This window comes from Lissotriton helveticus, chromosome 5_1 (genome assembly GCF_964261635.1).
Source record: "Lissotriton helveticus chromosome 5_1, aLisHel1.1, whole genome shotgun sequence".
Classification (NCBI taxonomy): Eukaryota; Metazoa; Chordata; class Amphibia; order Caudata; family Salamandridae; genus Lissotriton; species Lissotriton helveticus.
In genome coordinates, this window is record NC_136065.1 from 1,420,394,937 (window position 1) to 1,420,422,859 (window position 27,923).

Here is a 27,923-nt window from a genome sequence, read left to right on the forward strand (position 1 = left end):
TGGACTGACCAGGCCTCTGTCCCCCTGCACCGCTGCGGTGGTTCCCACGTCCACGACCGCGCTGAGGTTGGTTCTGCGGCCTGTGGCTGGACGAACGTGTGGGGGTGCCCCTTCCTTGGCCACGAAAGGGGCGAAAAGCAGAAGTCTGCTGGCGCTGGCCCGACAGGCCCAAGGACTTGGCCGTAGCCCTGGAGTCTTTGAAACGCTCAAGCGCACTCTCTGCATTGTCGCCAAAAAAGCGACGGTCATTGAAGGGCATGTCCATGAGTGTGGACTGGACATCCCCTGAAAAATTGGCGGACCTCAGCCAGGCATGGCGACGGATCGCCACCGTCTTGGAAATCACTCTGCCCAGCATGTCCGTGGTATCTAGTCCACATCTGATTGAATAACATGCTGCATCCCGCCCCACAGCAAGTGCTTGGGCGAGCCATGCATGGGCCTCCTTCGGACACTGGGGCAGCACGTCCGCAACCGTGTCCCACAAGGAGTGGGTGTAACGGCCCAAAAGGCAAGCGTTGTTGATAAACCGCAACCCCAAACTCAGTGAGGAGAACAGTTTATTTCCAAACTGGTCAAACCTTTTGGATTCCCGATCCGGAGGAGCAGTAGGGAACGCGGTCTGGGACGTAGAGGCCTGGATCACCAGGCTCTCAGGGGTAGGGTTTAAGGACAGAAAGCAGGGGTCGCCGGGCGGTGGCGTCAGGCCACGTTCCGATCCACAGGGGGCACTGTGGAGGGCTTGGACCAAGTGCCCATCAGAACGTCCGTGTGAGCTTCATTGAACTGCAGCATAGGCTCCGAAGAGCTTACTGGCGGTTGAAGCACCTCGGTGAGGAGATTAGTCCTCACGGCCGCAGTAGGGAGCTCAAGCGCCAATTGCTTGGCTGCCCTGCGGAACACCACACCATAGGTAGCACCCTCCTCTGTAGCCACGGCGGGAGGAGGAATGATTCCAGTGTTAGGCGATGTATCCAGACCACTGGCCTCCCCCAGCTCATCCCAGTCCGGACTTCACTGGCACTGCTGTGCCAGAGGGTCCTCAGACACCTCCAAGTCCTCCCCCTCATCCGTGTCCTGATAAACAGGCAGAATTGACGGAGCCGGGTCATAGATGAATTGCTCACCCACCGACGCCGGCACCGAGCGGCGCCGCTCCGACGCCGGACAGGGGCTGAAACTGGGGACGGCGTTGTCTGAAGGTGGCGCCGGGGTCGGTGCCAGCGGAGGAGTCGTGAGGTCAACTGCCGATGACCTGAATCCCCATGGGCCCTGCGGCCCCGGCCGAAGCACCCGACGGCGCTGGGGCCAAAGCCGCCGGCCCACCAACGCCCGCAGTCGGGTCTGGCCGAAGGCACGCCGACAGGCCTCGACGGAGGAAAGTGAATCCTCATGGCCACGAGGAAAACACGTATCTTTTCCGGCGTCGCATGTAGCCCAGGGACCTGAGAGTATGGGGCCGGATGCGATGCCTGCGGCTCCAGCGGAGCCGCGCGGGTGGTGTCACCCAAACCCTCAGCTGCGTCCCTCGACCGGGGGGTCGGAAGAGCGATGTCGCCACTTGGACTTCTTTTTAGAGTGCCTCGACTTAGCAGAGTGCGAGGACTTGGAGCCAAACAAACGGTGTGGGCTCCGGCTCTGCGACCGGTCCCTCTACTTCCTCCTCGACCGGGACCGTGAGTGGCGTGGAGCCGACTGCCGGATCTTGAGGAGCTTACGGGACCGCTCCCGCCTAGCTTTCGAGGTCAAGGCCCGGAAGTCTGGGCACGACTTGTCGCCGTGGTCGGCCCAGAGGCAGTAGAGACATCGGCGGTGGGGATCAGTCACCGACATCAGGCGGTGACAGGCGTCGCACGGCTTGAATCCAGGCATCCCTACCGGCACCGATATGGACTCGAAAAGAATAGCCAAAATAGCCAAAAAGTTAGTAAAAAAATGACTAGGGTACTAGCCCTTTCCGGATCTGAGCTTGCTGGCACGGAAAAAAGAAGAACGGACGTCAGCGCGTGAGGGCGGCGTCTAAGTACTCCGATGACGTCATCCCGGTGATCACGACACCGACGGACGCAGACGAAGCCAACCGACCCACAAGGGTACTGCTGACGAAAAATCTTTCCGGATCCACTCTGATGCCTGGGGATATTCGAAGGTAAGGAATCTAACACTAGCCTGTTTCTTTCAGATCCAATCTTTGGGTTAAGGATGTATACAAAATAAACACCATTCTCCATTGTGACTGGGCTACCTCTTCTATGTCCACCCTGTTTAGTGAAGACGTTCCTTTCAATACAAGTAATTGAACTGGTCTCTTATTGCCTGTGTGTTCATAATGTACATCCTATAATTATGCACAATATAGTCTTATGATATTAGATGGACACATTGGTCTGAGGTAATTTCCTCCTACCAGCAAGGAAATAAACTTAGTCTTCCACTGATAGGCATTTTTTGGTCAGGAGACCGACTGGGGTTAAGGAGAAAAAAGGCGAATAATCATTGGTTAACATGCATTGTACACTTTATCTAATGCACAGCAGATTCTGGGAGGTAGGCTTACATTAATTAATAACTGACTTTGTGAACACTCTACATCAGTGGTTCTCAAACTTTTGACTCCTGCGGACCCCCAGTGAGTCACCACTGGTAGCCGGGGACCCCCACGCAATTTGTAGGATTTAAAATTCAAACATTAAAACAGTAATTCGAAAAAAATTAATAAAACGTCTGCACACAAAACAAATACTCTGATTAGTAAGTATTTTAGGGGCATCAGTGCATAATTTGTGCAGGTGCTTTCAGGTGCTGAGCACTGGCACCCATTTCTCAGGGCCGGGTCTATTGAATTTTCTCCCATGCACAGCCAGCAATGTGCTCAGGCCATTAAAATCCCCAGCCTCGAGCGAGGCTTGTGTCGCTGTACGTTCAGATTTGGTGCCTGCTGCTAGTACATTCCTCTGTTTCCAATCATTTCCACCACTTATGATGAGATACGTCTCTTGTAGTCTCATTTTAGGGAGCATTTAGACACCTTGTGAATAATTAAGGAGTTAGGCTTTAAGTGGCGGTAACTATAAAGTTGGTCCTGATGTGCAGTCATCTAGTTGCATTCCACCGAGGGAGCAAAGAACTTTTTAAAATTTCTTTTTTTAACTTTTTTGGGTAAATTGCACCTTGACAACTTAGGAAATTCTAATGCATAGCAGCTATGGATTTCTCTTTCACACACAAGGTAATCACTCAATGAGGAGTCATGCTTCTTCACAATCTACAGCAAGGCATGCAGTCGGCTTTCTAATCGCAGGGCAAAGATGTGTTTCATATTTTTTTTATATGGAGGCAAACTTTGAACGAATATGAATCCAACACTTCCTAACGAGGGGTGTCAAGGTAGTAGCTGTTTCAGCCATTATTCTAAATCCTGCATGAACTTTCGCAATTTCAATATTCTTACTCTTCACTTTCATAATTCATAGGCAACGGTGTTTCGAGAGAACAAGGTAACAACTCTTCACAAAAAGGGTCTGCAGAGCCTAAACCACCTACTTTTTTTTTCTTTCCTAGCCTGGTTTCTAGAGAAATGGTTAGATCTGAGCAGCAGCTGGGCTACTATTCAGGCTGTGTCCTGGTTAATGTGACTAGTGCAACGTGTAAAATCAGCAAGAGGTCCAACAAACTGTGCAAATGGAATATTTTTGGGTTCCCTTCATTGCCAGTATCTACAGCTGTAGTCCTCTTTCCAAGCCCTCTTGAGATTGGTCTTGTGCAGCTTTAATTTGTCTGAAGACCAACAGCTTCTTTTTCTTGAAGACTGCCTGCGAAGGCTCAGCAGAGTCTTCCAGCTCAGACATGAAGCTCTGTAATTATATATATTTTTTTACTCTAAAATGCTTCGCAAACTGACACTTGGGCCAATGAGAAAACACAGGCTGCAGACGGATGGACACATTTCAAGGTATGACTAGTATCAGACTGTGTAAAAGATTTATTCTCTGTAACTTCCCTGACCGGAAAAACAACCAGGAGGGGGGAGAGAGAGAGAGAAAAGTGGATTCAGTCTCCCTAAGCGTCATGCATAAACAAAGTAGAATCCACAAGGTGGTAGTTCAGTGGTCCCTCAGGGATGGGGAGCACACCGTGTTTTTTAAATGCCCCTCACACACCAACAGGCCCCTTGGTGTCATGCTTCATCATCGGGGCCTTCGCACCCCTCTACGGGGTGCGGCGTGCTACGACAGAACGACTACGCAGGAGCACTTTGTAGTGAGCTATGTGAGGGGGTGTGGTTTACGTGATGTGAGTGAGGTGAGGTGAAAAAAGTGATTAAAAAATACCTGGCACTAAGGAAAAGAGAAAATTTTATTCTGCCCCTGGCTGGTATTAGTAAAAAGTGCAAGGACTGGTTGAAAAAATACGTGCTAGGGTATATCAACCAACTACAGTGTCAACATGTTTCGGAGTACAAGACTCCTTCTTCAGGACGAGGATGTGCACTATGATCCCCACCTTACTCACATGGAATGTGAAAGTGCTCAAAAAAAATTTTTATATACAAAAATAATGTGTAATGTACCTATCAATGTTTTAAAAGATGGTTTGCTCGTTGCGCCCAATTGGCGTTTCAAAAATCTGAAAAACATAGTAAATAAACTAGTCGGATGTCCTGGAACATAGTGGACTTGCTAGTCGGATGTCCAGGAAACAAGAGCAAAGGAAAGGAAAGGGAAAGAGAATTCCATTCCGTAACAATGGTAAGCATGCAGAACTCCACTTTGGGTCTGGTACCTTGCAAGAGAGAGACATTTGGGGGGGACATACAGTACAAGACACAACCATACATACACACATGTAATATCCCTGGTGTACATGGGAATAAAAAAAGTAGTGTTACTTTGTGGTACAGGCTTACTTAAGTTCAAAATGCGGATGGCCCCATGAGCCTTAGCGTGGTATTGGGGGTATCACTTCTCATTGCCCAGTCAGCAACCTATAAGATAGTAAATAGCGGTATTTAGGGAGGTGAAAAGAGGAGATTAAAGCCAGGTTACTAACGAGTGAGAGTACACCCCTAGTTACAACACGCTCCTACTCACGATGACTGCAAGGACTGGATGCCTGCCTTCCCCGCAACGCTGCTCCGCTGTAAGTGAACTCTCAAAGCGGAGATTCACCTTTTATACCCTCAGCGATAGTTAATTAGTTGGGGATGATTGAATGATTGAAAGCGGAAGAGGCCCATACATGGGTAGGGGCAGGGTCTTTGTTAAGAAAAATCCCGGAGCTGCGCAGGGTTAGGACGCGCTGGTTCTAAGGTTGAGCTAAAGCCCAACGCGCATGTGCAGGGCAGAGCCGGTATAGCAAATAGTGGTATGCTGGCTCTAAGAAGAACTAAAGCCCAACGCGCATGCGCAGGGCAGAGCTGGTACCGTAATAGCGGCGTGCCGGTAACGCATGCGCAGACCATGTTATGGGGTCAGTTACGCGTCGCGCATGCGCGAAACACCAACAACGTAGATAAAGTGTACCAGTTAATGGCAAATTTCCCACAAGGTATAAAAAATACACTTTGTCCCTCAATAGTTCACCCATGAGGGGAGAGGGAGTGGCAGATCAAAATAACCTTGTATACTAAAGGCCTGATATCTAAAGTAGTAGGGTGTTAAAGACTGTGGTAATTATTAAAATGGCCCTAGACACCTACCCCCTTGGTAGGGGAGGGATGGGTGATTTTTTGCATGCCTTATGGATTGAGAAAAATTATTGTCAGGGTGAAAAGGGCAATCGCACGGGCTTTTCCTGTTACAATAAAACCCGGAGGATGATGGTTTTACATAGAGGGGTAGCAGTCACATGTCACTCATCATACTGTTCATACAGTGTTGAACCTAACGTAATTGGCTCCATGGGATGGAGTCATTGAGGCCTGTGACATCGGTGCCCAGCCGGAACACCCAACGTTGTTCCTTTTCCAACAAACCAACGTCTGATGGGAGTTGCTCAATCACTGTCCAATGTACATCGTTGACACAGTGCTGATGTTCAAGGAAATGTGCTGACATCTTTGTTGTTACCTTCTTGCACCTAATGTTACTCTTATGCTCGTTTATCCTGACTTTGATTTGTCTGGTGGTCATACCCACATATTCCTTGCCGCAGGGACAGGTGATCAGGTAGACCACGTTTCTACTGTTACAATTCGTGAACATTCGTTGCTCCCAGCTTGTCCCATTGGCGAAGTAGAGGGTCTGACTTTTCTTAGTCAGGTGACAGCAGTTGCAGTTGCCACATTGATGGTGGCCCTGACCACACCACTAGAGTACATTTGACACCCAATCAGATAATCAGAAACCACCTCTGCTCTAGTTGGTGCAGATGAGCACCAGCTCTTGTCGGTGTTTCGGTGTGAACACCTAAGACTGAACATAATAATTGCTTGTAATTTTACACAGACCATCCATAATAATTGCTTGTAATTTTACACAGACCATCCATAAACGCTTCCAGACAGGATGGTAAAACCATTATCTAAACTGGAGTGTGTGTCCCTTATGACTTCTAAAATAACAATTTATAGTATTAACGCCCTGACAGACCATGGTAGGAAAGTGCACAATACGTATATATGATAAAGATAAATGTATCGAAATAACAAAAACTAGGTAACGGCGCCTCACAGTGTATTGGAAACTGCAGTTCTTGAGCAACGACAAATTTTGGATTGTTTTGACCTGGACCCATAAAAAAGTTGGTCACAGAAGATAAGCGAATATCAGAGATATCATGCAGTGTAGTTCATTTTACCTGGCTGAGGTTCAATGGTTGCATTCCATTCAGCATACGTTGTGAACGATAGCCAGATTGTGTTCCACAATGACCAGATGATTGTCCATTGACTGATGAAGCAGTTTTCGACTTGCTAACATTGCCGAGGATGCCTGTAACATTTGAAAAAGCCACTGGTGAAATCAACAAGTAGTTATGGGATTGCTTTCATTCTTCACAATAATTCACAGGCAGAACAGTTGTTGGTAGTATAGCCACATCCCTCCAGATCATTACTAAATCTTTTCCTGTTCTTATGTTATAAACAAATGCATTGTGGATGCTATATTCTTGTTTTGCTTCCTGTGCACTACCTTCCTTGAAAACAATGATTTGCAGGTGATATATTCAGGACTGAAGACAGCGTCTGTAATGACCTGGAGTGACGTGGACACACTACTACTTAATAAAATTTTAATTCAACACCTGGAATTATATAGCTTACAACTACAATTTAGCTTTGTGTGTGGCTAGTTAATTCAGAATTAAATTTCTGAGTCAACAGGATTTAATAATGTATGTTAGTTAAAAAAACAATATGCAACACTCAATTACCTGTGAGTAATCTATGGGCAGATTAATAAAAGGTAGGGATGTGTGAATTTTTGTGTTTTTTTGTTTTCAATTCCTAACCTTACCTAATTTTCTCACTGACATTTTGAGTGGGCATATGTATATAAAAGACTGAAAAAGCCCTAAGGTCAAAGTGAAGTTCAGTTTTGGTTACTAGTACACCGGTTAGACATGAAAACAACATACATGTCCTACGTTCGGGTGTATAAAGAACACTTGACTTATCAGATATAGCATTGTGTAAAAAGTAGAATACTTCATTGCTGTGCAACAGCAATATGCAAAATCGCCACCTCTATCCAAGACTAAAAGTATAACTTGAAAAGTTTAAAAGAAAGTTTGACAACAAAAAAATTATTTTGCTTTGGTTATAACACCTAAAAGTGTATTAAAAAATAAGATATTTAATTAAATCCTTTACAGCGCTCTGCTGACACTTGGCTAAGTTGACGCAATAGAAATACTGTATAGATACATAAAAGTAAACTACAGTTAAAGTGCATGTGTGATTATGTGTGTTTGTATTTATATAGCGCACTTCTACCCAGAGGTCTCGTAGCACTGTATTCATACCGCTGTGGAACCCTTCCTGGCTTTCCTGTGAGATGTCCACTCCTGGGCACCCCCAAGGTGAAGCCAAGCATCCAAGCGCTGCTGAGGCCGTTGTGGAGATTAAGCAAGCTATTGCCCAGAGTCACAGAGTGGAACCCATGATTAGACTAGGCACAGAGGCCAGAATTATCAGGTCCGGGGAGATTGAGTCCAAGAGCTGCCGAGGCGGGAATTGAACCCAGGTGCCAGGCCAGACCTCTGCATCAGGGTCTGTCGCTCTAACCATTGAGCCACGCTTCTCCACTATGGATTGAAATAAAAAAACTGCAATTTGCAAGTTAAGATTAAGATATCAATTCGTGACTTGTAAAGCAAGTAAAGCACATCTCAGAATCAAACGCAGTGCTCTAAACTCATCATTATAGAAACAGAATAATTACAAATGATGAAGCTGCAGACAGCGTGGAGGGTGTAACCGGGTCCGCTCAGGTAAGAGGAACTTTGCAAGCGGATAAAGCAGCGGGTTCTGGCCCCGTTGCAACTGCGACCAGAGCTAAAGCAGCATTAATTACGGGGAAAATAATCCCGGAGCTGTTTTTGCCAGCCAAGAATAAAGAAAGCGAGAGATAGCAACGGGGCAGTACAAATTTGGGATCAGTTACGACCCCCAGAGCCTTGGCTGATGTGGCCGCTGAGCCTGGTGATGATGTTGAAGGGGCTCAGGGAAATGTGATGGCTAATTCTTCGGCTAACTCTCAGACAGTAGCAATGATGGAGAAAACGACAAGTGATGCCGGTGTTGAGAGTGGTAAGGCGTTCGTTGTGGCTCATTCCGCCTCTGGACTCCCTGAAATAGATAAAACTGGTGAGGGGTTGAGCTTTGATTCCAGTTTTAGGGTGGATAACCAAGGTGGCCAGGAACAGCAGACATGCCCCAGAGACTGATTCAGCGGACTTCTATTCCCTTTCAGAACAGTCGATGTCCTCTTGTGAGGACTTTGCTTTTCAGCATTCGACACATAAGAGTATGGGGGATGGAAGTATGCATAGCAGTCTGGATTTGGAAGATCAGGTAGAGAATGACGCCCAAACAGTGAGGAAACTTTATCCGAATGGGAATGGGAAGGAAGGGGCCTCTGGAACCTTTTTGGGGGAGGGGGATTGATCGGCTGACCCAGGGACAGAGGTGGAAGAAATCTCGTTGGCCTTGATTTATCAATCAATTATGCAACATCGGGAGGAGACTCGAGAAGAGAGTCAAAGGGCTCAGAACTCCTGTCGGAAATTACAGAACTCGGTTAGGCGTTTGGTAAAATCGCATGCTGAATTCTTATCAAGAGTCAATGAAGCGGAGGCACGTATATCCAGCCTAGAGGATGAACTAGCTCAACATAAGACTGTTGTTGATATGCATTTGGCTACTAAAGAAGACATTAATTGGAAGTTAGCGGACATTGAAAATCGGTCTCGCAGAAACAATTTGAGGGTTTTACAGATACCAGAAGAGAATGAGGGGTCAGATCCTCGAGGGTTTATTATTGATTTGTTTAAGAAAGCTTTACCAGAGGTGACGAAATGGGATTGGGAGGTGGAGCGGGTGCACCAATTTCCATTTACTATTAGATCTTCGAGATCTGATCAACGAGTCCAGAAACCTAGGCCTATTTTAGTGTCCTTTAATAGCTTTCTTGCCTGGGAGGAGGTATTTTTGAAGGCTAGGCCGGATAAAAAAAGAAGTGGAGGTGACTTTGAATTTTTTGTACGCCCTGATTTGTGTAAACAATCAGTAGAGCTACGTTGGCAGTATAGGCAGATGATACCCGAATTTCAATCTAAGGGGGCCCAGGCATTCTTAATGTTTCCAGCTAAGATGAAAGTGATATATAAAGAACGTACACGTTTTTTTACAACTATTGGGTCAGCTAAAGAATTCCTGGGCTCTATCTAGTACAGTTATTTAGTTAATATTGAATTTTGTGTTTGCAGATTACAGGGCTAGAAGTTTTTTCTGCTGTTAGCTCTTTTTTTCCTTTGCTTATTTGTTGTAAGTACTGTACTATGACCCACAGGCAAAGGCAGGGGGATGTGGGTGAGCTCGCATCTACAGGACCATAAGTCCTAAAGCCTCGTTAATGAGGGGGGGGTGGAGACTGGGTGGAGGGAGGTGGTCAAAGGGTGGAGGGTTGAAGGGGTTGGGTTGCACTTAGGTGTGGTGTAAAAAGGGGAAAAAATTCTCACAGCGGCAAGAAAGGATACAATTTGCAAGATTTATATCCAAGAAGTTATAAAAGTCAGGTGTTCGATGGTAGGCTCTTTTGGTTTTTCTCCTTGTTTTTTCTTATCTCAGTAATGTTTGTGGGGAGAGGATTAACATATGACTTTTACAATGTTGTATAAGGGAATTAAAATGTGTACGCTAAATGTATCAGGTCTTAATAATTGGGCAAAGCGACAAAAAGCGGCAGCGGAAATTCGTCAAATTCGGCCTGACCTACTTTGTATACAGGAGACACACATATCCTGGCCTAATCGAGGGCTTTGAAAGATTTGGGGGGTTTATTATCTGCTTCGGTCAGCTTGGTACGACTCGGGGGGGGGGGGGAGCTATTTTAGCTACTAGTGGCTCTGTGAACTGTGGGCGGAAGCTGGCAGATAAGTTTGGTCGGTGGGTTATTGTGGAGTGTGGGGTGGAGGGTTATCATTTTACGCTTTGCACTGTTTATGGGTCTAATTTGGATGATCCTGGGATTTTGTATGATTTAAATACAGAATTAGCCGTATGGCCATCTCCCTTGATAATATGTGGGGATATCAATATCAATTTGTCGAATCAGGCCTTATTGGAGGACCCTCAGAAATATGTTGGACGGAAACCCAAAGATTTTAAAGCACTTTATGATTTAACCTGGGATCATGGTTTGGTGGATGTGTGGGGTAAAATAAAAGGACATGAACCTTTTTATTCACATCCACATAAAAAATTAGTAAGGTTGGATTACTTTTTTGCATCTCCTTCTTTGGTAAGCGGTGCATCTATTCATGTATTTCCAAGGATTTCTTCTGACCATGCCCCTGTAGTTTTAGAATTAACAGCTACTAGGGCTAGGAGGGCCTATAATTCTTTTTCATTTGACAGGAAACTCTGTTTAAACGATGAATTCAAGGAATACATGGGTTATTGGATAAAGGACTTTTTTCCCATAATACTTTGTCAGCACCCATTAATATTACTTGGAATTATTTTAAGGCCTGCTTTCGAATGGAAGTGCTTAGCTTTAGTTCAAACCTACAGAAAAAATGTAAGCTGGAGTTGGCTGGATATTATGAGGCGCAGAGAATGGCGGAAAGCGCTTTAACCACAGGAATTATGGTAGGCAAGCAGGATATTTCGGAGTTATTGAATATAGTGGCTAAATGTCGTGTAAAGGGTCTTGGGTTTTTGGAGCGAAGAGAATGCCAGGAAATATCTTACCTCGAAACAACAACTTCATGAATTTGGTGAGACTATTGGTCGAGCATTGGCGCTGCGACTCCGAATGAAGGGATCTGCCAGAACTATTCAAGCAATGAAAGATCAGAATGGGGTGTTACACTCGGACCCGCAACAGATACTTTCTATTTTTCAGGAGTTTTATTCTACTCTTTATACTCATCAGGGACATTTGGATGGGGGTGTAAGTGCACCGGGATTTGAAGAAGTGGCACAATTAGATCCCCTTTTGGCAGAGCAGCTTGATACCCCGATGTCTATGACAGAATTAGAAAGGGCCGTAAAAAGCTTAGCGTTAGGAAACGCGGCGGGACCAGATAGGATACCGGTGGAGGTGTACAGGTTGTTTTTTCCTTTGGTTAAAGATGAGATGCTGAAGGTTTTTCAGGCAGCACAGTCGGGGCAACCACCTAAATCATGGTCAGAAGCTACAATTGCGTTTTTTTGTAAAAAGGGTATACCTACGGAACTGGTTGGATCCTATCGTCCAATTTCTCTATTAAATTGTGACAACAAAATATATTCTAAAATTCTGGCAAATCGACTTTCCTCCGTCATCTCCTCTTTGGTGGCCTTAAATCAACACGGTTTTATTCCACAGCGGGGAACTACCGAACATATTAATTAAGTAATTACTTGTTTGATATTGCTAATAATGAAAATAGGGAATTAGCATTGATCTAATGAATCAAAGTGGTTTTGGATGGAAATTTATAAGTGCTATACAGGCACTGTATGAAGCTCCCAGTCCTAAGATTTCCACAATGGGTTTATTATCAGAGGTGGTGCCTATTACCCGAGGTACGCGGCAAGGCTGTCCTTGTTCTCCCCTATTATTTGCCCTTTATATAAATCCGTTTATAGAACGATTATCGCATAATGTTCGTATTCCTCCCTTTTTTGGTTCCCGATTATCAATTTTCAGTTTTTACATACGCAGATGATATTGCTGTGATTACTGTGGACCCTGCTGGTGCAATGTATGAAATTGAGCAGTTAGCTATAGAGTTTGGGGTGAAGTCAGGGTATAAGCTCAATGTGTCTAAAACACAAATCCTATGTTCTGATAGCATCAAGTTCAGAGATGAGCGAGTTATTAAAGAAGTGACATACCTGGGTATACAAATACGATCATCTACGTGCGAGCTGATGGAAGTAAATTGGAACTCATTGATTGGTAATATTAAAAACTCTTTGGATAGATGGGGGCGGCTTAACTTTACAATAATAGGACGCTGTAATATCATTATAATGAAGATTTTACCCAAAGTTCTTTATTTATTATCGCTCTTTACCTCTGGAAGTCACAAACGTAAGGCTACAAAATCTTCAGTCAATTTGCGGGAAATTTATTTGGGCACCCCGGAAAGCCCAGACGGGCGTTGCGTTTTATGACGCTACGTCTTGAGAGAGGGGGTCTAGCAGTTTTGGATTTTTTTTTGTATTTTTATACATGTTTTTTGTTGAAAATGCGAATGGTACTCACAGGGCAAGGTGCCATTAGCAGGGCTAACTTACCTACTATTTTTGAAATTCTTATGGGTCCTATTGCTAAGCAATGTTTATTTAGTGAAGTGGAAGGCAGCTATTTTAAGCTAACGCGATTTAAGGTTTTGATTAGTGCCTATAAAGTGTGGAAACGAAGCTTTAATGCCGATAATATTGAGGAAAATCTCTTATTATACACCTTTGCAAGCAGTGAAGATTCTAGCAGGTATATTTCAGGATAATATTGCTTTAGCTTGGATGAAAAAAGGTATTAGAATTCTATGGCAGGACCGGAGGCTCAGATTATGCTTTTCTTTCTCCGCAATTTATTACAATAGAAAAAACACAGCAGCCTCAGAAAAGCTCATAACGAAAAATGCTTATATCTGAACAGTAAAGCATTATCCATAAACACACAATCCAAGAAAAAAGTCTCTGGGACTACAACTCCCATCCTTGTCACATAGAACAGTCTGTACGGAGTCCTTCCTTCATGTCCACCATCCATAGATAGGAAGTCCCCTCCCCATGTTCCTCCTCTTTCTTCGCTGCTCTCGCAGCCAGATAAGTGTTTTTCCTTCCTCTGAGTGTTTTGATGCTGTTTGGGGGGAATTCTGGTGTATTTGTACTGTGTTTTGGGGGCTATGGGTCTCTGATGTAATTTTGTCTTCACAGAGCCCCAGACAAGTCGCGGAAGCGCCGTTTTGCTTCCTTCGCGACTTTCATTTCTGTGCGTGTTGCGGTGCGCTGTCACCCGCTAGAGGGCGCTGCTGCGTCTCGTTGGTCTCCGGCGCGTTTTTTCTCCTCACAGGAGAGCCGCGCTGAGGAGACCAACTGCCGCGGAGCCGAGCCCTCGAGCTGCCTCATCTAACGCCCGTTTCTTCGGGTCTGTAACCCATTTGCCCCTTGTTGAACGCCCCAGTGGGGGTCTGTACTGCGGTTTCTGCCGCGTTCGACGCCTTGTGGCAAGATCTGCACTTGTGTCTGATACTGGTGTGGTAGCGCGCTGTGAGGTGGCTGACCTGGTCCCTCTGGGGTGGGTCTGCGCGCTGTGGTAGTGAGTGCACCCTATCCTTGTCAGTTCCTGGCATAAAAAACGTTATTGCAGTCCTCTGGTTTGCCCTAATTTACAGTGACACCCACGCTAGTTGGGTAGTGTGTAGGACCCTTGTGTTGGCTTTGGGCTGCATGGAGGGCGAGTACTATGAAGATGATTCACACTCCTATCTACAGGATGAGGAGTTCTACCAAGCAGTAGATAGCTCCATCTACCGTTGCGTGACAGAGGTAGTGGCTCCTATGGAGGAGCGTCTCTCTGCGCGCATTGTGGAAGAATGCGCCAAGCTAGCCCAGGCGCAGGGAGGAATCCCTTATGCCCTCCCAGGTCCATCGGGTGAGGGTCCTTGTCACATAGAACAGTCTGTACGGAGTCCTTCCTTCATGTCCACCATCCTGCAGAGAGGGGTTACCGGAGGGCGCCCAGGGGGTGGACAAGGGAGCCTTTGAACGCCTGCGTGATGCTTTTTTGACTAAGGCAACCGAGTCCCCGCCTGACCAACCTGCGGCCCCCGACTCCGTGGTGGCTACTGAAACGGCCCCTTCGTCTCCGGGAGATTTCCCGGATTCGTACGGGGATGAGTAGTCTGTGCGTTCCTGGCGGCCTTCGAGCTCGTCCGCCGAGTTGCCACGGGACAGCTCAGGTATGCTGGACCCGGATGAAATTATGCATCCGCGGTCCGCAGCCTGGGCCCCGGGCGACAAGGTGGCAAAGTTCGTGGCTAGCCGGTTGCGCAAGCCTCTGGAGAAAGAGGCCAGGGGATGTCTCCGTGGGGAATGTCCTAGGCCCACCTTGGAAGGCAGAGTTGCCATGACACCGGATTTAGATACCAAGATGGCGACATTTCTAGCGAAATTTATGAAAGATCCGCGTAAGGGCCTTGACCGATCCTGGCGGTCGTGCCAGGACAAGCTGTAGGTCCCATTACAAAAATCCTTGATATGGCGGAGGAGGCTAAAGTCACTGGGACCGCCATTTCTCCCGACGTCCTGTCAAGTTGGGCGCAGAGGGTGATTATATTCTTAGGCAACGCCAACTGCGCCCTTTCAACCGAACGTCGGAGGTCTTTCCTGATCAAACTAGACCCGAAGTTAGGAGACTTGGCCTCTTCGGAGGCAGGGGCAGTTGCCCAGGGCGGTCTCTTCGGAGAGCCGTTTATTAAGGAGTTAGGGAAGTTCGTATCAACATTCACCTCCCTTGATAAGGCCCAGCCCAGTATCAAACGGGTGTTCCAGCAGCGTTTCTCCCACGGGGACGGTCGCCGTGGCGGGCAGAATGCCAGCAACAGAAGGCAAGGCTCCGGGCGAGGGCAGTACAACACCTCAGCCAATTTCAACTCCTTCTACCCTACAATAGGGCAGCGCTTTTGAGGACGAGGTTTCAGAAAGAACTCCGGCGCCAACAACGCAAACGGTGAGTGTTATCCCCGCAGAACGGGTTCAGATTGGCGGTCGGCTAGCGGCCTTTCGGAGATCGTGGGAGGACCTTACAGCGGATGCATGGGTGTTACAAACCATCCGCGGGTTTCGTATCGAATTCTACGATCAGCCTTTTCAGGTGGTTTCCCCACGACCTATAACCTTCTCAGTGTCCGATGCCCAGTTGATAGGCGAAGAGGTCGCGGAGCTCCTCCGCAAAGGGGCCGTTCGTCAGTCATCTCGGCACCCCTCAGGGTTCATCAGCAATCTTTTCTTGGTGGACAAGCCAGGCGGTTGCCGTCGTCTGGTAATCAACCTCAAGGAATTCAACGGGTGGTTGATTTACCGTCATTTCAAGATGGAGGGGATTCATCTTCTTCTGGATATCCTCCTCCCATGGGACTGGTTGGTGCGGTTGGATCTCAAGGATGCTCATCTTGTGGTTCCAATCTATCCTCCACACCGTCGCTTCCTCCAGTTCCTCTGGCGGGAACAGGTGTTCGAGTTCACCGCCCTGCCGTTTGGTCTTTCCTCGGCTCCATGGTGTTTCACGAAAGTGTTACACCCCGTGGTGGAATTTCTGCGGGCGCAGGGGGTACGCCTGATCGTCTATTTGGACGACATTTTGCTGATGGCGCAATGTCCTCACAACTTGCTTTCCCAGCTGTGCCGGACGGTGGACCTCCTGCAGGAGCTCGGGTTTGTCATCAATGGAAACAAGTTGGTTCTTGTACCCTCTCAGAAAGTAGAATTTTTGGGATTCGTCATAGACTCTGTCGACGCTTCCCTCAGCTTTCCGTCGCGTAAGTTGTCCAAAATCAAACACGTCTTGCGGCAAACAATTGCAAAATCCCACACGTCTTTACGACAAGTCGCCAGGGTTGTAGGCCTTCTATCATCTTCGATCCAGGCCATCTTCCCGGGCCCTCTTCACTACAGGGCCCTTCAGCGGCTCAAGGCTTGCCATCTGCGCAGAGGCATGTCGTACGACCAGAGAGTTCCACTTTCGGAAGAGGTCAAGGACGAGATGTCGTGGTGGCTGTCTCACATGGAGGCCTGGAATGGCCGAGCGATTTTGGGGTCCACCCCGGACCTCGTTATCGAGTCCGATGCCAGCAGGGTCGGTTGGGGGGCGCGCTGTGGAGATTTTTCCACAGGCGGCACCAGGTCATTGGAAGAACAGTAGTTGCATATCAACTGTCTAGAGCTTCTGGCGGGTTCCTTCGCAGTACGCTGCTGGACAGGGGATTCAGTGAAATCGTGTGTACTCCTAAAGATGGACAATGTGTCGGCAGTACGATACGTGAACCACCTAGGAGGCTCGAGGTCCCGAGCACTGGTGAATTTGGCAAAACAGTTCTGGGATTACTGTCTAGACCACCATGTATCGGTAACGGCGGAGTACCTGCCGGGCCAAGCCAACCAGGTGGCAGACTGGCACTCCAGATACCTTTGGGACTCCAGTCTATGGATGTTAGATGTTCAGATTTTTCGCTGGCTCAGCGAGCTGTGGGGACCTTTCTCAGTGGACCTGTTCGCGTCCCGTTTGGACCATCAACTTCCGAGATTCTTCAGTTGGAGGCCGGATCCACTGGCGGAAGCCACGGACGCGTTCCTCCAGGACTGGAGCAAGGAGAGGCCTTTTGCCTTTCCCCCCTTTTCGATGGTGATGCGGACGGCGGCTCAGGTTCGCCGGCAGGTGGTGGAGTTGGTGCTAGTGACGCCGCTATGGAGGTACCAAGTCTGGTTTCCAGTTCTTCTGGAACTTTCCTGGGATTCTCCAATCCCACTCCCCCAGTTTCCTCACCTGCTTCTCAATCCGGATCGGGAGCCGCATCATCTTATCGTTCAGGGCTCTCTCCGCCTCATGGCATGGAGGCTTTCAAGAGACGTTGGTCGCTGCCGGGCCTTTCGAGATCGGCTGAAGGACTGTTGTCCAAGGCCTGGGCCGTCAGTACGTCGAAGCGCTACAAATCCGCTTGGTCTAAGTGGGTTCGTTGGTGTCTTTGACGGAACTTGGATCCCTTGGTCGTGGGAGTCGTTCCCGTGTTGAATTATTTGGCGGAACTGGCCATGGATGGTTTTGCGTATCGCACAATTAATGCTGTGCGTTCGGCTATCTCAGCGGCGCACCATCCGGTTGATGGGTCTCCTGTTGGAATACATCCTTTTGTGTGCCGGCTTTTGCGGGGCATCCGATTGTCATTGCCTCCGGAGCCTCGGTACTCTGTCCTTTGGGATGTCAATGTGGTGCTGAACCTTTTTCTATCCTGGCAACCTAATAGGTACCTGTCTTTCAAGGAACTCTCGGCGAAACTGGCGATGCTTTTATGCTTAGTGTCCTGCCGGAAGGTGTTGGATGTGCGTACTTTGGATGTCTTGGCACGTGTGTTTTCACCGGATGGTGTCACTTTCACGATTGGTCGTCGCACAAAGTCGGCTTCTAGAACCATTTCGTATCCGGCTTTTGTGGACGTTCCGAAGCTATGTGTTGTTCAGTGTCTGAAGGCTTATGAGGATGTGACTTGGGACATTCGCCCTCGGGGCGAGACAATTGTTAATTGCCTTGCGAAAACCACACCATGCAGTCTCTTCCCCCACCATAGCCAGGTGGGTGCGCTGGGTCATGCAGGTGGCAGGCATTGATACCAAACGTTTCGGAGCTCACTCTGCCAGGGGGGCCATGGCCTCTAAGGCTTTCTCTGTAGGAGCTCGTTTAGAAGATTTAATGCGGGCCGCGGATTGGTCCTCCGATTCCACCTTTAAGTTTTACTTTAAGCCTGTGGTGGATATTGCAAATTTGGTGGTAAGTAAGCTTTGAACTAGCATAATCTGAGCCTCCGGTCCTGCCATAGAATCGTAATTTGCCTAGCTTATGTAACGGTAAGTTTCAATTCTATTAAGGACACGGAGGCGAGGATTATCGCACCCAGGACGTCTTCGAGCGACATCCCGCCCGTATGGCAGTAAGTAACTAGGTTTTTCATGGTTTACTCCTCATGTTGAGTTTGGTCAAATGGTTGTTTAATTCAGCTGTAAGCCTTTGTGTCTTCCGTTACAACGCTTACGCTGTTCCATTTTTCTGCTAGGAAATGACGGATCAAAATCAGACCAATGAACTGAGTGCGTAATTCGCGCGAAGAAAGAGGAGGAACATGGAGAGGGGACTTCCTATCTCTGGATGATGGACATGAAGGAACGACTCCGTACAGACTGTTCTATGTGACAAGGATGGGAGTTGTAGCCCCAGAGACTTTTCTTGGATTGTGTGTTTATGGATAATGCTTTACTGTTCAGATTTTTCGTTATGAGCTTTTCTGAGGCTGCTGTGTTTTTTCTATTGTAATAAATTGCGGAGAAAGAAAAGCATAATCCTCGCCTCCGTGTCCTTAATAGAATTGAAACTTACCGTTACATAAGCTAGGCAAATTTCGATTCTAGATTACTTCTATTCTACTGACGGGGTGTGTAAATCTTTTGATGATGGTCTCACAGTATGGTATCCCCAGAACACAATTTTTTAAATACTTGCAGATTAGGGATTATTTATATCGGATTAACTTTAATAGGAAACCCAATCCTCTTATAGAAAAAGTCAGGCGACAACGTAGAATTGGAGAAATATATCAGTTATTATTGGCTGATCGTTTGGATGATTTGAATAAGTATAATTTAAAATGGTCAAGGGACTTGGGAGAGTCAGAAATTAATGTTGAGAAGCTTATTGCAGTTTCGAGGGAAGTACTGATGTTAGCAAATTTGAGGGCTCAATTTTTCAAGTCCCTTTTTGATTTATATTATACTCCCGCACGCATGGCTAAATGGGGGCCTAAGTTTGATTGCAAGTATTTTCGTTGTGGCGAGGATAGTGCGGATAGTGTACATATTTTTTTTTAACTGCGATAAATTGTTGAGATTTATAACTGATATAGAAACATTTTTGTCACTGGTTATGAACGTAAGGCTGACTATTACACCAGCGATGATGGTAATTGGGATGGGGCCAGAGAGTAACAGGGATAATCCACTTTATGTTCACAGACAACTCGTTTTTTTTTTTCAATGACGGTTGCACGCTTATGTACTGCCACCGAATGGCTTCAGAAAGATCCACCTGTGTTTGAACTGTGGCATGCGAAAATGTACAATTTTTGTAAAATAGAATGGGGTTTGTTTGCTGTTAAAGGGGCAAAGAAACGTAAGATTGGCTTAAGTATTTGGGGTGTATTTAGGGATTATTTTGAAGATTGAGTCATCAATGGATTTATTTATTTATTTAAGGAATCTACTTTGTCATGAATGTATTTCTTTGAGTAAAAATGTATATCGTATTTTTGTACTATTCTTGCTGCTGTGAATTATAAAAAAAAAATGATGTAAATAATTTTTTAGATGATATTCTATATATTACTACCCATACATTACCAGAGAGAGGACTATGAATGTAGTATCACTTACTGATTTGAGTAGGTGTTATTAAATTATATTCCATTTTTAACTGTTATTTTGAGGTAAAAATAGTACAAGGTCATACGGATTACCTCAAGTTGTTCTATCCTTAAGCTGGGACCTTGTTCTGCCGATTTTAACCCCGTTCTCTGCCAACTGCTCGCGGAACCCGCTGCGCGGGTCCCGCTTCGTGTGGGGCTGCCTGTGCTGGCCGAGGAGTCAGCCTGCTAACGCTGGGATTTGTTTGAAGGAGTTTTGACTGTGCAGGGCTGCGAGCGTGTTGCGGCGCAGGACTACAAGTCTCAGGAGCGCCGCAACCCCCAATTGCCACAACCTGGGACGCTCTCCCTGCAGGCTCCTCCCCGCAATCCTTACGGTTAAAGCCGTCTCCGCTGGTTTCATCGCTGGATTACCTCAAGTTGTTCTATCCTTAAGCTGGGACCTTGTTCTGCCGATTTTAACCCCGTTCTCTGCCAACTGCTCGCGGAACCCGCTGCGCGGGTCCCGCTTCGTGTGGGGCTGCCTGTGCTGGCCGAGGAGTCAGCCTGCTAACGCTGGGATTTGTTTGAAGGAGTTTTGACTGTGCAGGGCTGCGAGAGTGTTGCGGCGCAGGACTACAAGTCCCAGGAGCGCCGCAACCCCCAATTGCCACCACCTGGGACGCTCTCCCTGCAGGCTCCTCCCCCTCTTACCCTGACTGTATATCTGTAACAGCCGTGTCCCGCAGCGCGGGAGCGCGCGGGAGCGACCGGGAGAAGCCGGGACAAGGGCGGGACCGTCTGTGGCCGTACGGGCCGGAAGAGGCTGGGCTGGGCTCCCCCTCTGATAAGCTCTGTTTTAGTTTTATTCACTTATTATCATTAGGTTTGTACTCCTATCTACCCCTGAGCTCTTTTAATTGTAATTCGTGAAATAGTGTGTTTTATTTCTAATTTAATTATTTATAGGCTGATTTATTTTTCCCACTTCCTGTTTACCAACCCTTTTCTTTTAGACATTATTTATTATTGTATTATTATTCAAGAATGTCTAGCCCGATTCCCAATTCTTTACCTAATTGTGTGAATGCATCCATCCTCGGACCCCTTGATAAATTTTTTACTAGAGCTACTAAAGATATTGACAGAGAGTTAGCTCTAGCTGAAAGGAGGGCCGAGCGTCGCCTCTCAATTGAGTTCCTTAAGAGACAGGCCCCTTTTAATCATGAGGAGGTTGTTGTAAGCTCTTCGGTACTCGATAGTACGTATGTTGAGGCTGATGCGGAATTATTTAACACTGATAACATTCCTTTAATTTTACAAGAAAACCGACTTTTATTGGAAGACTTAGATTTAGCTGAGGAGGGTAAAAGTAACTTGCCCACGGCCATATCAAATAACCTTATAGATCTCAATACCCCCCTACCTTTGGATGATGTTCCCCATTCTCTCGGGACTTAATCACTCACTATATGCCCAACAGAACCCTCCGTTCCAGTCAGACCTTCCTTGCTAAAGTCCCCAATATAAAAAGATCCAGATCCGGAGGCAGGACGTTCTCCTATAATGGCGCCAGGGCTTGGAACGCCCTTCCGTTACACCTTAGAGCCAACTCCAATCTTTTGGCTTTCCGCAAACAGTTAAATACTTTTCTATTCCATCCAGTCTAGTTAACCTCTACTCTTCTTTCCTCCTGGGTCTTTTGGGGGGACCACGGTATTCCCAGCGCTTGGACGCCTCCGGGCAGCAATTCGCGCTTTATAAGTGTACATCCTATCCTAACCTATCCTATCCTATCCATTCTATTAGTAACATCTTACCTCCACCACTGAAGATCCAAACTGAGATAGTCACGCTGCTTGATCCTCAATCTACTACTAAATCAAGTAGACCGCGTGAAAATCAAATAAGACAAGAGAGCAGAGGAGTGGTACGCTCTCCGGTTAGGAAGAGAAGAAGGAAGGGAGGGAAAAATAAAAGTGGGTCGGGCAACCCGTGGAAGCCACCACAGGTAGCTGTTCCCAAAGAATTCCCATCAGATGTAGTCGGGAAAGAGTTAACAGTGGGGAAAGAAGTAACAACAGAGAAACTTGTCATGGATTACAAATCAACTCTTAATGATGGGCTTTTTGAGGCTGTTGAAAGTCTTTTAAAGGCTCTTATTCTCCCTTTAGTTGAAAGGCTTAAAAGGATGGATAAAAAATTGGATTGCCTTTTTCCACAGTTCGCCCCATCAGAGAACTCAAATCCAATTACTCCAGCTATTCTAACTGAAAATAAAATTATAAATAAACAATCTGAAAGCAATCAATGTAGGCAACACACTTCTATTGTGAAACCGAATAATGTGCCTGCGATTAAAAATTCTATCACTACAGCAGGCACATCAGCTTTAACAGTTAGGAAAGCCACAAGTAAAGAAAAGTCTTGTCCAGTGGTTTTGAAGCCACTGCACACCAATAGATTACCTTCTACCCAAAAAACTCCTTTAATAGAGGTAAATCTAATTATAAAAACACAGTAGATTTGCCCCCTGACTGATCTAATTTTGTTGTTATTTTAACAGGCGTTCCTGTTGTCCCAGAGGGAAATGTGGAATCAAACACTAGCTTAAAAAACAAAGTCATTCACTGGCTACGTTTGAATAGACCACTACCTTTACACTTGAATGGTGACATTGTCTCAGTTAGAAGGTGTTTTTGGGTGGGCATACGCCCTAAAGATATAGAGGGTGATCTGATTATTGTCAACTTTCGGGATCATAGGGTGGTCACTTATATTAGTGACTGGTTCCCGGGTAATAGTAATGGAGGAGTGTCAACCCGAAATTTGACATACTTTTACCCGGAAACCATGATGTTCTCCTCGATTGCACCTCGGATGAGACATGGTTTGGATTTTCCCTATCATCGGAAACAATTTATGAACCAGTTTATTCCCACCCACTTTAATAGAAATGTAAATTTTTTCCCTCCGCAAAATCACCCTAATATGTACCCTAGTTCAAATAACCACTTCCCTTCAAATCCTAAGGATCTTTGGAATGTTCCTTTATCAAATATGTTTGATCCGTTAACCCCTATGGATTTAAATGACTGACTGAGACTAACCTCCCAACAAAAAATCCCAGTTCGGGACAAAATGTTTACATTTTCTTCTTTGGTTGAGGGTGTTATGCCTGCGCCAGTGTCCCACCATGATTCTACCCTGTGGGATGATGTGAAGACAACACATAACATAAATGCTGTGGAGGACCCTTGGGTTAGTGATATACTCCAAAACTGCTGTGAACAATATAATGATTCTGTTGTTTATGGCAAAAATGGAGAAAATGTTATTCAAGGGAATACGGGATCCATTCATAAACTAAATCTTAATTCTGACTTAGAAGAGTGGTGTGGAGACAACCCTTGCACATTTAGAGATATAAATACTCCTGATGTTGTTGTGGTAACAAATTGCTGTGAAAATAGGGTAGATGGGTGTGACCCAGCTCATCCAATAGAGAAATCACTACAGGGAAATGAAGGCAATCGGGTGGAGGCTAGATGTTTCCGTTTAATTTCTTGGAATATAGCCGGCCTTGGACGAACATTAGAGGATCCTGTCTGGTTAAATTATATTGAATCTTTTGACATTGCCTGCTTCCAGGAGACATGGAATACTGTGGATCAGTGTTTGGATGGATTTCAAATGTTTAATGTTTGTGCAATACCATCGCAGGCAGGGAGAGCTAAGGGTGGGCTTATGACAGCTATCTCTGTAAAAAATAACTTAAGGCATGTGACCAGAGTGGTGGAAACACCTTGGTAGCAATTACTTACGATCAAGGACTTATTTCCGGTAACCCTTCTTCTTGTAAATTGGTACTACAATATATTTGATCCCCATGAAACCATAGTTATTGATAACCTACAGGAAGAGATTGTTAAGGTGACAAACAGGGTCTTCCCTCTTCTAATTATATGGTTAGGTGATTTTAACTGTGAGTTATGCAAGTTTAGCGGATCTAGGGTGTGCGGTCTGATGGATTTAACTGACCAACCTATGGCTCATTTTACCCATTCAAAACAAGGGGAGGCTCTAAATAGTATTGTCATGAATAATGATTTATGCATCTTGGATAAGTCTAGCTTTTCTGGTGCATTGAATATATCCACTTTTCAAGGTACAGGGGGCAGAATGAGTGTCATTGATTTTGCCATGGTGTCTAGGGGTCACTCATTTTCTGAAAGATTTTAGAATTGAGGCGAACCCAGCTAGTGACCATAACCCCCTAACTTTGAGTTTTAATCTGGCTCTCGAGAAGAACCAGTTTGTAGAACAACCTATAGTATATAGCCAAAACCAGGGTGTTACTTTAAGGTGGGACAAAGTAAATGTGAGGCAACTTGAAGCGGATGTCTTTAAGGAAAATCAGGATAAATTAGAAATCTGTCTGACAACTATATCAGATCCAGACCACATAATTGAGAATGTTGAATTATTATTGGGAAATGTTGCTTCATACCTTGTAAAGACAAGGGGGAAGAAACAAGATTGTGGGCCTAAATGGTTTGACGCAGAATGTTCTTCTGCTCAAACACTTTTAACAAAGGCATTATGCCAAGACCCACGTGATAGAGGTCTGGTTAGATCTGCTAGGAAAAGATATAGGGAGGTATTGATTAAGAGAAAAAATGATCTAAGGACCAAGGCATGGGAAGACTTGGAAAAAGCGGTTGATCTAAGGGATAATAGGCTCTTTTGGGAGATAATAAATAGGCCTTTTTTAAAATCAGGGGAAGATAATACTATTCGAGTGCATATACCTGAAGACTCCTGGGTAGCCCCCTACAGTAAAATTTTTAACCCAAATGAGATATTGTTGATTGCTACCACGGGTGATGGTGATTATAATTTTAATATAGAATCAGCAAAATCACTTAGTGATTCATTAATGCTTTCAGAGGTAAAGCTGGCTTTGACCAAGGGGGCTGCCTTAAAGGCCCCAGGCCCTGATGCAGTACCCTTGGATTTTTTCAAAAATAATTTGGAGGTCTGGTCCCCATTACTTTTGAATGTTTTTAAGGCAATCATCCTGGGGTCCATTCCGACCTCTTGGAAAGAGGCGGTTGTGGTACCAATTTTTAAAAAGGGTGATAAGTCTGACCCACGCTGCTATAGGCCAATATCATTAATAGACGCGTCATGTAAGTTAATGGGTAGGGTGATATTGGCTCGCCTCGAAACATGGGCAGAGTCAGCGGGGGTTATTGTAGAATCCCAATATGGTTTTAGAAGAGGGAAAGGAACCACTGAGCAGTGTTTAAACTTAGCACTGATTATGGGCAAGTACATGGGTGCCAAGAATAGTTCTATCCATTTGGCATTCATGGACTTGTCCAGTGCTTTCGATACGGTATGTAGGGGTAAATTGTGGCGGATGATGGAGTCTATGGGGTTTGAGGAGCCTTTGGTTACTCTGCTCCGCAGGCTTCACGCTGCCACAACGGTGAGAATTAGATATGGCCCTGGGGGAGAGAAAACTAGACCTATATTATCTACTGAAGGTGTCCGCCAGGCTTGTATTTTAGCCCCCTTTTTATTTCTGGTTTACACGAACGGACTAGAAAGTTTTTTGTTAGAAACTGGTGCTGATTTCCCTCAGATAAATGGCAAAAGAATTCCAATGTTGTCATATGCAGATGACACTGTCCTAATGACCATTACTCCCAATAGCATGCAGACGTGCCTGAATGCCTTTGACATGTTTATGGGTAACTTAGATCTTGGGGTCAATTTTACTAAATCTTTTGCCATGACTTGTGGTCCGAAAAGTGTTAAAAACCGCAAGTACATGGTGAGGGACTCAAATATAGAGAAAGTTGACAACTTCAATTACCTGGGAAACCTTTTTAATAAAAAATTGAACTGGAAACCTCTGATAGTAGCCCGGGTTCAAAAGGTTACACAATCAATTGAAGCTCTTTTTCGATTTGCTAGTAAATTAGGACAACGACGTATAGCTGAAATAATAACTTTGTATAAGGCTAAATGTGTCTCTGCTATGACCTATGGTGCTGGTGTCTGGGGGTCACAAAATTGTGAAAAGCTACAGATTATGGAGAATAAATTTACAAAACGTCTCCTATCTGTCCCATCAAGCACATCAAATATCATGGGGAGGTTGGTATTGAGTTTGCAAGTGACATTATAAAAGTAGCGCCATTACTATTGTGGTCTAAGGTTTGGCAGTCTGAGGAACTGAAATTGACAAAAGATATCCTACAAGACTGCCTTAAACTTGAGTATTATAGGGAAATTCCATGGCTTCGCTATGTCAGAGATACCCTTTATAAAATTGGGTTAGGAAACATGTTTACAAATCCTGGCATGATCAATAAGGATGCTAAGTCAACCATCAAAAACGCCTATAGTTCTAGTTTGGGTTCCTTAGGGAATAGTGAATATGTATTACGTGTTCGGGGCAAACTAGTGCGACCATTTTATCTATCATATATTATGAATACGCAATGGCGTTTGTATTTGACAAGGTTTCGCCTTGGTACTCTACACTTCCTTTTTGCCTTTCCAAAGCAGGGGGGGTGGAGTGAGAAGTTACCTTGTTGCCCCTGTAATAATAAGGTTTCGCCAAACACCTTGCATCTTATTCTTTTTTGCACTTTGTATAAGGTCCCAAGAAATATTTTTATTAGACCATTATTATTATCCTTTGGATCGTGCTATTATAAAGAAGGATATGAACATTTATTATCTTTGTCAACTGCAAACATCTGTAATGCTGTACTGGGTTTTATTAGATCAGCTCTTGTGATTAGAAACCGTTATTGAATGTTTATGAAAATCAGAATTATGTAAATATGTACCATGGTTTTATTGTAGTTGGTGTTTTTATATTGATGTATACTTTTATGATTTCTTTGTGAAATCGAAATAAAGTGATGAAATGATGATGATGAGTCATCAATGGATGTATTTATTTATTTAAGGAATCTACTTTGTCATGAATGTATTTCTTTGAGTAAAAACGTATATCGTATTTTTGTACTATTCTTGCTGCTGTGAATTATAAAAAAAAAAATGATGTAAATAATTTTTGAGATATTCTATATATTACTACCCATACATTACCAGAGAGAGGACTATGAATGTAGTATCACTTACTGATTTGAGTAGGTGTTATTAAATTATATTCCACTTTTAACTGTTATTTTGAGGTAAAAATAGTACAAGGTCATACGCATTGCATTAGGTGTGCCTGTTGTGTGAAGCAAAAGTTTGCAGCAGGAACCTGCTGCCAGAGGCCAAACCAGCTTCAGCCATGTAAACTGGGCATTGGTTGCAGAGTCTGGCCTTTGGTCAGGCTCTATTTATTGGTTGTTAAAGCTTTAAGGGTACACGTACCCCTTGCTGGCTTGAGGACTCATGCTGGCCCTTCCACTTCGTGTGCGGACCTAGATCCACAGATCACACGAAAGGCCCAGCAGGGGTCCAAAATACTGCCACAAACCCAGCCAGGAGGTCCACAAACCACACAGCAAAATCATTTTTATTTACATTTTAAATACAGTCGGTTACCCACCTGAGCCAGGGGGTTAAAGGAAGCTCCACCTGCCCCTTATTGCTGCTTTCACTTTTTTCCCCCCAGAATATAGGAACTGGGTCTCCACACCCTGTACTGGCTGCTGTAATAATTTTCCGTGAAGGTGCAGCCAGCCAAATAGAAAGCATTGGTGTCTGTATAAACAACTTTGGGCTTGCAGATCCAACATTTTAGAGGGGGAAGAAAACACATCCCTGATTCAATAAGGTTTGAATACTTCTGAACTGTTGGGTCCATGAATGGTCCGCAAATCCAGGTCGCAGACAAGTTATCTCTACAATTTAATGGTTTCTAGTGTGCCTACAAAATTATTAGATGCAAATTTCTCAATAAGTTTCAAGCGGATTTAAACCAAACCACGCAAAGGCACTTCCTTGAGTAAAGTTATGTTTCATGCGAAGTTCACTGTAATTTCATGCAAGGTCTTTTGTGCACCATACAGCAGAAATCCTATGGGAATTAAAATTAGGAATCTCACTTTGACACACCTTAA

General features: G+C 45.2%; 1 protein-coding gene across 15 annotated transcripts in view; it reads right to left on the bottom strand.

Moving 5' to 3' along the window:
- The window catches only part of HIPK1 (homeodomain interacting protein kinase 1), a 700,213-nt gene that overhangs the window by 62,802 nt on the left and 609,488 nt on the right, over positions 1 to 27,923 (bottom strand). For all 15 annotated transcript variants that reach the window (XM_078644414.1, XM_078644417.1, XM_078644415.1 and 12 more), the window contains one exon: positions 6,799 to 6,932. In XM_078644414.1, coding sequence (XP_078500540.1) covers positions 6,799 to 6,932 — 134 coding nt within the window. The remainder of the gene's footprint in view (positions 1 to 6,798; positions 6,933 to 27,923) is intronic.